Source organism: Anabrus simplex, chromosome 7, assembly GCF_040414725.1.
Source record: "Anabrus simplex isolate iqAnaSimp1 chromosome 7, ASM4041472v1, whole genome shotgun sequence".
NCBI lineage: Eukaryota > Metazoa > Arthropoda > Insecta > Orthoptera > Tettigoniidae > Anabrus > Anabrus simplex.
The window spans coordinates 20,362,261-20,375,519 of NC_090271.1; the positions used below are offsets into that span (position 1 = coordinate 20,362,261).

Here is a 13,259-nt window from a genome sequence, read left to right on the forward strand (position 1 = left end):
CTTGTTGTTTCTAAAGGAAAGTAGAACATTATGTGTCTGATGGCATTGTTGTTTTTAAAGTAAGGTAGAACATTACATGTCTGATGACCTTGTTTTTAATGGAAAGTAAGCACTATATGTATGATGACATGTTGTTTTAAAGGACGTTTGAACATTATATGTCTGATGACCATGTTATTTTGTAGAGGAGAAGGCAGAACGTCGTATGAAAAGTTTCCCTATCGTTAGTGCTCAAACAGCACGAAGAACGTCACGATGTATTTACATGTATCTTTATTAAATTTCAACAATATACATGAGGTCTCTTCACAGTGAGATCTCACAGATGAAGGGTCCGAGTACTTCACAACTCAAGTTCACCAGCAGACCTGTTCCGTTAGAATCACGGCTGCACTTATCATCAGCTCTGCTATCCGGATAACCACGCTGCCACCAACTGCTGAGAGCAGGCTCACCTGGAAACACAGAACATAAGTGTCGTATAGTATATCCATTAAACTTTATCTTTCTTCAGATTATCCCAGTTATTCCTGGGGTCACTGGAGCCACCCATTGTCCCGAGATTTACGGCCGGATACCCTACCTGGCACCACGAGCATTTCGACATGAAAATGTCAACCCAAGATTAACCGGGATCAAAACTTCTGCCTTCTAGACCCCAGTGGGTAACGGAGTTATAATTGCTTGTATCTTTACGTCGCACCGACTAGATAGGTCTTATGGTGACGATGGGATAGGAAAGGGCTAGAAGTGAGGAGGAAACAGTCATGGCCTTAATTAAGGTACAACCCCAGCATTTGCCTGGTATGAAAATGGGAAACCACGGGTTGCCGATAGTGGGATTCGAACCTACTATCTCCCGGATGCAAGCTCACAGCTACGCGCCCCTAATCGCACGCCCAACTCACCCGGTGGGAGTTAGAATAACGTCCACAGTATCCCCTGTCTGTCCTAAGAGGAGGCTAAAAGGTGCACCACCGGCTTTCACTTCAGATTGTGGGTTGACGACCACGGGAACTATAGTTGAGCCTAGCATTTTTTCGACTTAATTTTGTCAGTTTCTTCTCCTTCTTCTTTCCTATGCCACCTCTCTTGTTCAACTCTTGTTCTTGTCCGACCCCAACGGCCTAGGGAGTTTAATATTCACGACATTCGTCGTGCTTCCCTATCTTTCGCCGATACCTTCAATTCATAAGTGTCGGACCTCTTCTGATTGGTGTAAATAGTTGGTGAATGCCCAGTGGTATTCTTATTAAAACAATAACCACTAGCATTTCCTTATTTTCTATTTGACTGCACAGTCTTTAAACTATCAGTACTCTTATTCTAAAAGTAATTTGTTCAGATGGCAACAACTTCCCCCATGAGCGGTTTGCCAATCTGACATTACATGTTTATATCATGAAGTGAAGCAGGTTCGTATAAATGAGACAGAAATATGTTCACAGATCCACGAATTGGATCCATGTCAATTTTATCAACGATTTTCACAGGCAGCTGAAAGTCTTTGCTGAAGTTTATAAGGAACTCTTGGATGTTATCACGTGCTCCTGCCATCAATCCGATAAGTTTGACATTACGCAGCTGGTACTTCTGCATTGAGGGCTCGTAGATGTACTTTCCCCGGGTGCTTGAGCGATGTTGAGTCCTACCTTGTTATTTCTGTGGACTATCGTGTCGATACTCTGTGTGCTGCTACTGAACTTCTTCATGCACCTGTACTCTATTACGTGTATTTCCACTTCCTGTTCTACTCTTCTATGTTTAATTGTATTCCCTATCATCATGCACCGTTGTGTCTCTATTCTATACTTGTTCTTACAATTCTATTCCTCTTATTATAATAATACTAGCTGTACTACCCGGCGTAGCCCGGTTGGTTTGGGATGTTTACTTTTAAGATTGGTATCACCAGTTAGTTATGTTAAAGTGATTTTTTTATAAAATTCCTTTCTGGGATATAGATTTTTACCATCTATTATATAGTTTTAGATTTATTTACATGTGTTTGATTTCAAGTTTTAAATGATTTTATATTTCAGTAAAATGTTATCCTTGTGGAAGCTCGAATTGATTGGGAAGTATTTGATCCTTTCAAAAAGATAATAAGTGATAATTTCATGTATTTCATGTATTTATCAGTCACGGTATAGATGATCTACACGATTTCAACTGTCATGATACTCTCACCAACCAACCTTGAGACCCCAAAAGCAGTGGATTCAACACTAATCTCGGTCATTTTATACTATTCACTACAAAACCCCTTTTCAGTGTACCGTCCAAATGGAGGCTGACCTTCGACTTAAACGATATTCTGGGAGTCACAACAATGAATTCGACATTAATATCGGTTATTTTCTATTATTTTTCAATAATGGAAAATGGCATGCCCTCCCATTCCCCACTCCCAGCGGGGATTTATGCTTTATCTCACAGTATTCTTTTTTTCCAGATGGTAAGTCACATATGTACCAAGATTCGTTGAGAGCTATTTTGGAATATACCCACATACACCCATTTTTACTGTTATTTTTACATTCATTTTCACCCCTTCTCAACCTCCATACCAACTGCGGTGAAGTATGACTTATCCATCCATTTTTACATCTGAGCCCTTCCCACCCCACCCCTAGCGTGCTAGGTCTACCATACCTCTTCGCAGTTTGTCTCACGATAGTAAGTCATAAGTGTACCAAGTTTGGCTGAAATCTCTTCCGTAGTCCAGAAAACTATGGATTCAACACTAATATAGTCGTTTTTAGTTATAATTATATTTCGCCCCCTTCCCTAGGGCTTCTAAGGGTGCCTTGCCCCTGCAGTATTTTTTACAGATAGAGTGAATTTATTAAATAAATTTAGTTTTGCACCAAGTTTAGTTGACACTAATACTGGAACATGCATACAAACACCCAAAATCTCGGTCATTTGCACATTTTCTTTTCTTCACCCCTTCTCACAACCCTGCTTACTGGGGCGCAACTTGGACTTACACGACATCCGGAGTGTCACTATTCATTTCAGCCATCCCGAAAAGTATGGATTCGACACTATTTTTGATTAATTTTATGTCTCACTCCCCCCCAAGGTCGCTGAACTCACTTCAATAGGGAACACTACGAAATTCTTATCTCTTAATGCTGAACACGGATTTTTAAAAATCCGGAGTGTCACTATACATCTCAGCGACGCCGAAAACTATAGATTCGTCACTATTTCCGATTAATTTTATATCTCATCACCCCTCGCCCCCACCCCAAAGGGTGATGAACTTTGAATTTAAAAAATTCCGGAGTGCCACTATTCATCTCAGCGACCCCGAAAACTATGGATTCGACTTCTGTTTTCTATTATTACATCTCACTCCCGCCTCGCCCTCCCCCTTAAGGATGCTGAATATGGACATTAAAATATCCGGAGTGTCACTATTTATCTCAGCGACAGCGAAAACCAAGGATTCGATACTATTTCCAATATCTCACTCTCCCCTCGTCCCCAAAGGACTTAAAAATCGTGGGTGTCACTATTTATCTCAGCGACCTCGAAAACTATGGATTCGTCGCTTCCGATTATTTTTATATCTCATTCCCCCTCACCCCCCACTTAAAGAGTGATGAACTTGGACTTTCAAAAATTCCGGAGTGTCATTATTCATCTCAGTAACCCTGAAAATGGTGAATTCGGCTCTGTTTTCTCTTCTTATTCTTCTACTTCTTATAATAATAATAATAATAATAATAATAATAATAATAATAATAATAATAATAATAATAAATATAATAATAATAATAATAATAAATGATTATATTATTATATATATTATATAATATTTTAATATTATTATATTATTATTATTATTTCTCACTCCCCCTCGCTCCCACCCCGAAGGGGACTGAAATTGGACTTTAAAATCCAGAGTTCCACTATTTATCTCAGCGACCCCGAAAAGTATGAATTCAACACTATTTTCGATTACTTTTGTAACTCGTCCCCCAAGGGCCCCCCTTTAAGGGTGCGTGTGGTGTCTTTCCCCCACGAGCGTTTGTTTCCCTGATACTAACGAGGGAACGGTACGAAGTCGGACGGCGAATTTCGATTTGATTTTTACATATTCGTGAAGGTCTTTTTAAGCTGAAACAGGTAGTGGAAGTCTAATTTTTCGCTGGTCCTTTTTAAGGCGCCATTTGGGAGCTCAAAGTTGGCGGTGCGCGCAGTGAATTGTACAGTACATGCCGGCACACGTCAGCGCTCACAGCCAGCGGCTGTCTTGCCTCGCCTTCCCTCTCCACTCCTTCGGTACTCCTCTGTCCCCCACCACATACGGCTGCCTACAGTTGTGTACACGGGATTGCGGGTGAAGACTGACGTTAGTTGGGACATTTTATTTACAAAGATGAATTCATTATGGATTAAATAAATAATAAAAATAGTTTACAAACCACTACTTAACATACAAATAATACATAATAAAATATCATCTGCATCATCATGACATTCAAAGTGTTTAAGAAATGGCTTTATTCTAACACAGCCTGGCATTGGTTCATTGTACATGGCATGATAGTTTAAATCTAACAGAAAATGTGAATAACAAAACACAAGACAACAACGTGCGTACCTTATAAACAAAAAATTGGTACAATCATTTCCAGAACACTTTTTATCAGTCAAATCATGAAAATTCGCTTGCGAAACAGTATGGAGTTGTGGTATATTGTCATTAGCCCTTTCCGGCCCTTAGCGCCCGAAAGCGCCCGACTGTTCATTTAGCCTTCCGGTCCTTAGCGCCCGAAAGCGCCCGGCTGCATTATCTGCATTCGTCTGCAATCTGTGCGATAGTTTTTTATTTTTCTCATCAGTGAAGTGTTTATATGGCATTTATGAACACGCAGTGCAATCTACAAGTCTTAGGGAATAAAGGAAGAGAGATAATCTGTCTTGACGTTGCCTAGGAAACGGTCTTGAAATTCCGCGAGCGCGGGTCAGCTGTTTCGTCCGTAAACATGGTGGGATTGAATATTGAAACTGAGCTGAATATGGGCGAAAAAAGTGACACAGAATCCTTGAGTAGGGGAGCAGGTGAATTTTTAATGAGTGAATAATGTATCAACGAAGATAATTTTAGTGATAACAGTGATATGAATGAAAACGAATATCGATAAATCGGACCTGATGGCGATGCCACGGCAATTAAGGTAACACAAATATTACGTTTCGTTGCTCCGAATGATTAAATGGATGATGTTGAACCTGCGCACAATTCGGAAAGAGTATTAGGGGAAAGAGATTGTTTTACGTATGTTAGGAGGAGAAAAACTATTCAGTGACATAGCCTATTGCGCATGTAACAATGCAGCCTTCAAACAGTCGCATTCCGGTAAGATAAAAACAGAATGGGAAGACCCTTGCCCAGATGAAATAAAATCTTATATACATGGGCATCATTCCACTTCCAAAATCACGTGATTATTGGTTTTGAGGGATTCAGACAACATGGGAATGTGACAAATGCAGACTATCTCTGTGTCGAGTATCACGAGGAGGGGGGGGGGACTCATTATGACTCAATAAACAGAGAAATGGATGTGATGGTATATTTTCTAATGTTATTGAAAATTTGAATTCATTGAGACCAATAGTTTTTACTGTATTTAACTTTTTCTGAAACAATACGGTCTGTTTCAGTTTTTGCTAAATAATAGGTTGAAACCTGGGGATAAGCGGAGTGAAAATGCGGGCGGGAAAGGGTTAATGGAATATTCACCCGCTTTCCACCCCTATTTCAGCATCGGTACAAAACAATCAGCTTGTAATTGGTTATGTGCTAGTATTTTATTAGTTATAATGAAAAGTCTGTTTTGGGGTTTTAATTTTGACTGGCCGTGTAAATTCCTTACCCGGCAAATGTTTTCCATTTGACGGACGAAACATTTTAGTTGTCGGAAGAGTCCAAGGTCACACGGCTGGCAAAGATACGTAGTTCCTTTCGGTATGTATTCAATGTGTACATGTTTGTTCGTCAGGGATTCAAGTTGTGCATTTTTGCCCTGGCCACTGAATGAATCTATGAGAAGATTTCTTCCGTCTTCCTGTAACTGCGGATGGAAAACGTTTTGACACCAGTCACGTACATGCCCTTTCTCCATTTTCCCGGAAGATGAACAAACAATTACGACATATTTAAAGGCATCCTTGTAGGCTTTGATATTTTCTTGTATTCTAGGTCCAAACTTTCCATTAATTTCTTGGAGAACGATCAAGAATAAATGTCCAACTTCTCCGGCTTTAGAGAAATGTGATATTGCACTGTGTGGGAGTGCGTAAAACTATTTCGGCAAACAAGAGTAGCAAGAACATCTTTCACACCACGAAAAACATAACTTCTCTGTGTTGCCATTTCGTACTCAAATCGGGACTGGTCCGAATTCCAGATATTGGCATCCGGGATCTCTTTCGTTTCTTGCAATTCATTAATGAATGTTAGAAACTTTTTAGCCACTTCGTGTCGTACTTCTTCGTCTGTTTTAAACGTTTTACTGACTAGTTTGGTTACTTTTCGGAACCGAATTTTCAAACGCCTTTTAAGGTTTGTCAAGTATGAGTCGCTTTGGAGAGAGTGTTTGGGGCAATACAACTCTCTACCCTCACCACTCCAACGCTCAATGTCCGATTTTGTGACATATAAATAACGCATCCTTGCCTTGGTGAACTCTTCTCTCACATAAGCTTGAACCATTGCACATTTCCTAATTTCTCCATTGTGTTCAACGTGGTTCAAGATTCCATAAATTTGTCTCCGAGTCTTCTTATACTTCCGTTCGGCGTACATAGGTCCTCGTTCCTTTACTTTTTGATACATGTCCAAGAATGATTCGGAATCATAATCTTCCAGTGACTTACAGGGTCTTCCTCGGCCATCACAAGATTTATTATCTTCGTTAAACTCATCTCCGTGTTTGCGTTTTTTCGGTGTCGTTGTCCCTTCCTCAACACCATCTTCGTCTTCTGAATCAACGAAAACGGCTTTTTCCTCCTGAATAAATTCGCATTTTCCCTCCAAAATTGCATCAAACGTTGTCTTTATTTGTGCATACATGATTTGCTCTTCATCAGAAAGCTCTGTAGCTTCCTGAATATTAACACCGTAGGCATTAATAAGAGCTGCAGTAATGTTGAAAGCGGTCATAACATAGTAAAGAATCCAATGCGATCTCCTGTATGTTTAATAGCCATCAGTCGTGGAGAACTTGACCGAATAGAACAGGACTCGCCGTCTCATATACACAACTGTTGGCAGCCGTATGTGGTGGGGGACAGAGGAGAACCGAAGGAGTGGAGAGGGAAGGCGAGGCAGGGCAGCCGCTGGCCGTGAGCGCTGACGTGTGCCAGCATGTACTGTACAATTCAGGACGCGCACCGCCAACTTTGAGCACCCAAATGCCCCCTTAAAAAAGACCAGCGAAAAATTAGACTTCCACTACCTGTTTCAGCTTAAAAAGACCTTCACGAATATGTAAAAATCAAATCGAAATTCGCCGTCCGACTTCGTACCGTTCCCTCGTAAGTCATAAGTGTAGCAAGTTTGGTTGAAATCGCTCGAGTGGTATAGGAGGAGATGCAATACATACATACCTGCATACCCACCTATAGACCTATAGATTACATAGACTCGCCTTTGCTCGTTGGGAACCCGCAGTTGCTCTTGTTTAGGAGGGGGTTGATACCTCTTGTCATTCCATTGTTGATATTCTATATTTTTAACAGTTTCTTAAATATTTTACACGTCTAATACGCAGCTACATTCTTCAAAATGGGCAGACCTATCAATGTTGGTACTATGACATGAAAGTACATCTCGATCACGGCATGTTGGATTGCTATTTCAAAATTATAGGCATAAGAATGCCCCTCCTATCAAGAAAGGTACTTTAAGTCAATGCGGCGTGTTTTCATCCTCCTATATGCAGCAAATATTATCCTCATCACGACGCGCAGGTCGCCTACGGGAGTCAAATCACAAGACCTGCACGTGGCGAGCCGAACATGTCCTCGGGCACTCCCAGCACTAAAAACCATACGCCATTTCATTTAGCGGACTATCATGGTATAGCGTAATCTGCTGTCGCCTAGCGACAATCAGTCCGTCAAGTCGATCCAACCTTGGTGCGGCTTTGCATTTTAAGAAAATTACATAAAATTACTCATAATAATAAAACTACCTTACCGATTTCGTTCAAACCACTTCATAATCCCTTTCAGATGCAATAAGAACAAATCACCGCCGTCTCGATCCTCTTATACTGCCTGCTCTATGCCACTAGTTTAACACAGGAAGGCGCGACTACCAATAGTTCTCCAAATCGCCGTAAGAGTGCAGCAGTAGACGCACAATCTTCGCTGTCAGTGTGGGTGTAGCACTGTATTATTGGTGCATGAATGTGTGTGAAAACCTGAGTTATTTTGTACAACAGTAAACGTGTCTGGTCACTTTCGTTCGTACAAGATATATTTTGAATAGAACTGTGAAATTAATTAATTATGTTATGTTTATAGATATTTCAAAAGTGATTTTAAGGTGTTGGTACTTGTTTCTTTCCGTTCGTGCAAGGTATATTTTTCGTAGAACTGAAACTTCAGATTCTTTCCCCGAAATATTCAACTGTTGTATACCGTGTTGCCAATCTCGGCAAGGTTGTTCGCAGTCAGAAAATATACGACTCCATGAAATACCGTCTAGAAGAGAATTGAGAGAAAAGCGACTGTCGGTTTTATCTAGGCAAGGACCTAATGAAGGAAGTAATTGGATATCCTCCGATTACTCTCGCATCTGTGCCTTCACACCTTATTTCAGATTTTGATGGAGCCTCCGCGGCTCAGGCGGTAGACGCCGGCCTCTCACCGCTGGATTCTGTGGTTCAAATCCCGGTCACTCCATGTGAGATTTGTGCTGGATAAAGCGGAGGCGGGAGAGGTTTTTCTCCGGATACTCCGATTTTCCCTGTCATATTTAATTCCAGAAACACTCTCGAATATCATTTCATTTCATCTGTCATTCATTAATCATTGCCCCGGAGGGGTGCGACAGGCTTCGCCAGCCGGCACAATTCCTATCCTCCCTGCTAGATGGGGGCTTCATTCATTCCATTCCTGGCCCGGTCGAATGACTGGAAAAAGGCTGCGGATTTTTTTCCAGAAGGTGATTAAAGCCATGGAGGATAGTGAATTCCGTGTGATAAAAATTGTGACGGACAATCACAAAACGCCTTCATGTTTAGACATTTTGGACAACCTCAGATATCCAGACGATAATATTCCAATCAAACTAGAAACAGGAAATCACATCCTAACTTGCGGGTACTAGGTTCGTGTTGTTGAAGAGAGGATGGAGTGTGACATTTCTGTCAGCAACATCTCACTGCCTAGAGCTTCGACACCTCTAAATGGAACTGATTATACATCAGGACAGAGGAGGAGTTCGATACCCAAAACCTAGTTTTGTTGCTCTGGTGAAGCATTTCCAGGAGTTCGTTTAAACTGATGTGTCCTATTGTCGAAGTCGTTCAAGCGTATGAGCGTGATACGAGGACTTGCGACGTCTTCCCTTTCAGAATACCAGGCGAGTTGGCCGTGCGGTTAGGAGCGCGCAGCTATGAGCTTGCATCCGGGAGATAGTGGGTTCGAACCCCACGGTCGGCAGCCCTGAAGTTGGTTTTCTGTGGTTTCCCATTTTCACACCAGGCAAATTCTGGGCTGTACCTTAATTAAGGCCACGGCCGCTTCCTTCCCATTCCTAGGCCTTTCCTATCCCATCATCGCCATGAGACCCATTTGTATCGGTGCGACGTAAAACAAATATTTAAAAAAACTTTCAGAATGTGTTTTGTTACAGTGTGAGGACAAAGAACGTCAGCAAAATGTTAGTGATATTATCCTAACCAAGTTCGTAAGACCTCTATTATTTGATATTGCGTTGGCAAGAACACAAAAAGTACGGTAGCACTCCAAGCCTTCGTCCAGGAAAATCTTTAAATTGTGCATGAAGAGGCCAACTGTGACTTCGTGCGGGTAATATTGCCGATATTTAATATTACTGATGTAATTTACGAGTTTCAGTAAACATATGACCATACTGCATAGTGTTTTGTAGGCTGTCGTCATTAGAATAAGTTTAGACCATTGTGCGTCTATGTCTGCCATCTAGCGGAGAAATTTTGTCGCAGCGTAGTCGCAAAAAGGCTCGCATAGAGCAGGCAGTATAGGAGGATCGAGACGGCGGTGGAACAAATTGTGAAAATTTCAGCGAAATCGGTCCACTAGTTTTTGAGTCTATTAACGTCAAATATACCAACATCCAATTTTATATATAGAGATTAATAAATAGATTGTCCCTTATATGACACAGTCATCGCTTTCGGTATTATATTTTCAACATTTTCAAGTTCCTGAATTCTTATCCGTGCATTTTGAGCTTGCGACAACGTTGTTGTTTTATTTTCCTATAATTGCACCTCCGTGGGTAGGGACCATAGAATACAGCCACGGTGTTCCCTGCCAATCGTAAGAGGATAACTAAAGGGATCACAGGGGCTCTTAATTTTGGAGCGTGAGTTAGTGATCATGGTCACCTTAGCTGAGTCCTGGGTTTACTATAACATATTAGTACCAGGCTCCTCACTTTCATCTATCCTTCGTTAACTCTCGTCTTGTCCGACCACAACGATGTTACATTTTCGATGCCTGGGAGGCTTTCATTTCCACCCTTCCCTTTCTTTAGCCGGTACCTTCATCTTTCGAAGTGTCGGGCTTGTTAATTCTTTTTCTCCATTAGAGGATGGTTGCCTAGTTGTAGTACCTGTCAAAGCAAAGATACCGCCACACCACCACCCAATCACTGAAAATATAAATAAATAGAAAGTACCGTCATAGAATGTTGACCCAGCTGCCTCAGAGACGATGGAGTCTTGTCGCTATAACGTACCATAGTGGTTAGAGTAATTGAATGGGTCAGGGAAGAAGTTGAATTTCATCCTGATGCTCCTCAAACCAAGATCAGAACCACTTTAGCTGTGGGCGCTGGTCACTGTCATCTGGAATGCTTGTGGCTATGCTTTTCGATGCATCTGTTGACCAAAAATGTTCACTTATTTGTTAGTCACTGGCTCACATTCGTCTGTCAAAAGAAAGAAGAGCGCCGTGTTGTCAAAAACCTACAATATTATAAACGATGAGCACGTAGTCTAAAATTCTATAGTAAAAGCACAGTTATTGGAAATATGAACCGAATATGTTAATGTATCTTAGGAAACACAAGACCCCTAATAGGTAATACTAAAATAATTTTTAAAATGTAAATAAACTGTTAATAATCTTGTGAGTATAAGTTACACTTTCAGTGTTAAATATGCGGCATTTGAGTGGAATCAGAACAGCTATTACAAACTATATCGTGTGTAGTTGTGTTCTCCTGGGAAAGCTACATAGACGACTAAACACCAAAGTGGAAAATTTACCCCTATATGAACGATACTTTTGTCTAGTTCCACTAGAGTCAATCTTGTTCTGTTGCACAAACCTGTTTTATTAATTAAAATGCAACATCATACCCTAAGGAACCAATGCCAATGTACATTTTTGAGCATCTAACAAACTATTCGGATATTAACATGTTCATTTCTTCAGCACAAAAACCTGATACATCACTGGGATGAAAATAAGAACAAAATGAATCCCGCACAATCTTTAATTTATGCCAAGTCTGCTCCCCACTCCTACGCTTTTCCTACCCCCATCGTCGGCTCGACGTAAAGCCAATTGTATATTTAAAAATACTAGGGAGATAACACGGTTGCATACATCAGAATTGTTGAAATGGTCCATTCACTGAAAGATGCTATTTAACTCTTGTGATCTATAACTGGTGCCAATGGTTCCCGTTTCCTCAGTAAGTCTGTGGAAAGCAACGGCAGTCAGGGTGGAGCTGTGCAGAGCGTCACACGAGGCAATCACTTGGCTCAAAGAAACGTTGAAACATTCTCGTTTTCTCAATATCACTCTAAATGACAAATAAAATAATTGTATATATAAACGATCTGGCGAAACTCTCCTCACAACCACTGGCCTGCTTGTAGTACCTGGGCCATGCTGTGTCCCACTGTGTAACAACAGAGAGAAACAAGAGTCCTTCCTGCGATGGTCTTCTAAGAGGCTACTTCCCATCTGTATGTTTTCTTCTTTCATTGAGCACACCCACTGATGAAACTATGCCCTTCCCGATCTGTCATCTGTAGTGGACATTTTATAACAGACAAAAATTTATCTAAAATCAATACAAACGAGTAAAACACCCAAAAGTCAGCCTAAGTGAAGCGGTGAGATCCTAATTGCAATGAACGAAATACAAAAATTTTGTAAATTACTGTTTACATTTGAGTAAAGAGAGACCACCATTGAGTTCTCGGCGATTACGACGAAGTGAGGAACACAACGTATCATATCTATTTTCACGACGAGACATGTTGACACTTTTTGAGACCGAGGAATCGAAATTGCGATCATTAGAAGATATGATTACATTTATTTACGTAAATAATTTGAAAAACAAAACAAACCAAGGAGTTTTTCATCAAAGAAGTTTACGAACACTTAGTCTGTATTCACTGAAAGATGCATTCGGTACGTCCCAAAATCCGGTATCGTTTTGTCCTAACAAGACTGTTGTCAGGTCAAACAATAGAGAACCCCTCCCCAACATCAGAAATGTCATCCGGCTGTAAAACTGTGTGACCGCACCAGAGAGTGGAGATGATGTCCTGTTTGTCTCAGGAGGATTTAGTGACCAGTCGAGTGCTGTTTTCTCTCCAGTGGTATTGTTCCTCGTCTTTGAGTGCAAACGGTAAGAACAAGGTCACGCATTCTACCAATCAAAAGTGAGAAAACCTGCGACAAAACAACACAACACTGGACTGCGTTTCTGCAATTGAGACTGAGATAAATCAGTATCCTGGAGGAATGTAAAGTTTGGCTATGATGTAAATGTAACCTTATAATCTAGAAGTTGTAGCTTGCTGCCTAAAACCTGTTCATATGCTCTGGCTCTGCTGAATAACATCAATCACGGTACTGTGCGTATCAATTTCACGGCGTCATATTCTGAAAGTGAGAGAGCATAATTTCAAACTACTCGTTATACAAAAAATTATTTTCGTGAACATCTGAGCGAGAACACAAAAGAATATTGTAATCGTGCAAAGTGAAATATG

The 13,259-nt window shown here is 40.8% G+C and overlaps 1 protein-coding gene across 1 annotated transcript in view; it reads right to left on the minus strand.

Moving 5' to 3' along the window:
• Positions 1 to 232: 232 nt before the first annotated feature.
• LOC136876866 (hemolymph lipopolysaccharide-binding protein) overlaps positions 233 to 13,259 on the minus strand; it is a 194,514-nt gene continuing 181,487 nt past the window's right edge. Inside the window, exon 6 of the mRNA XM_067150626.2 lies at positions 233 to 455. Coding sequence (XP_067006727.2) covers positions 307 to 455 — 149 coding nt within the window. The 3' untranslated portion in view covers positions 233 to 306. The remainder of the gene's footprint in view (positions 456 to 13,259) is intronic.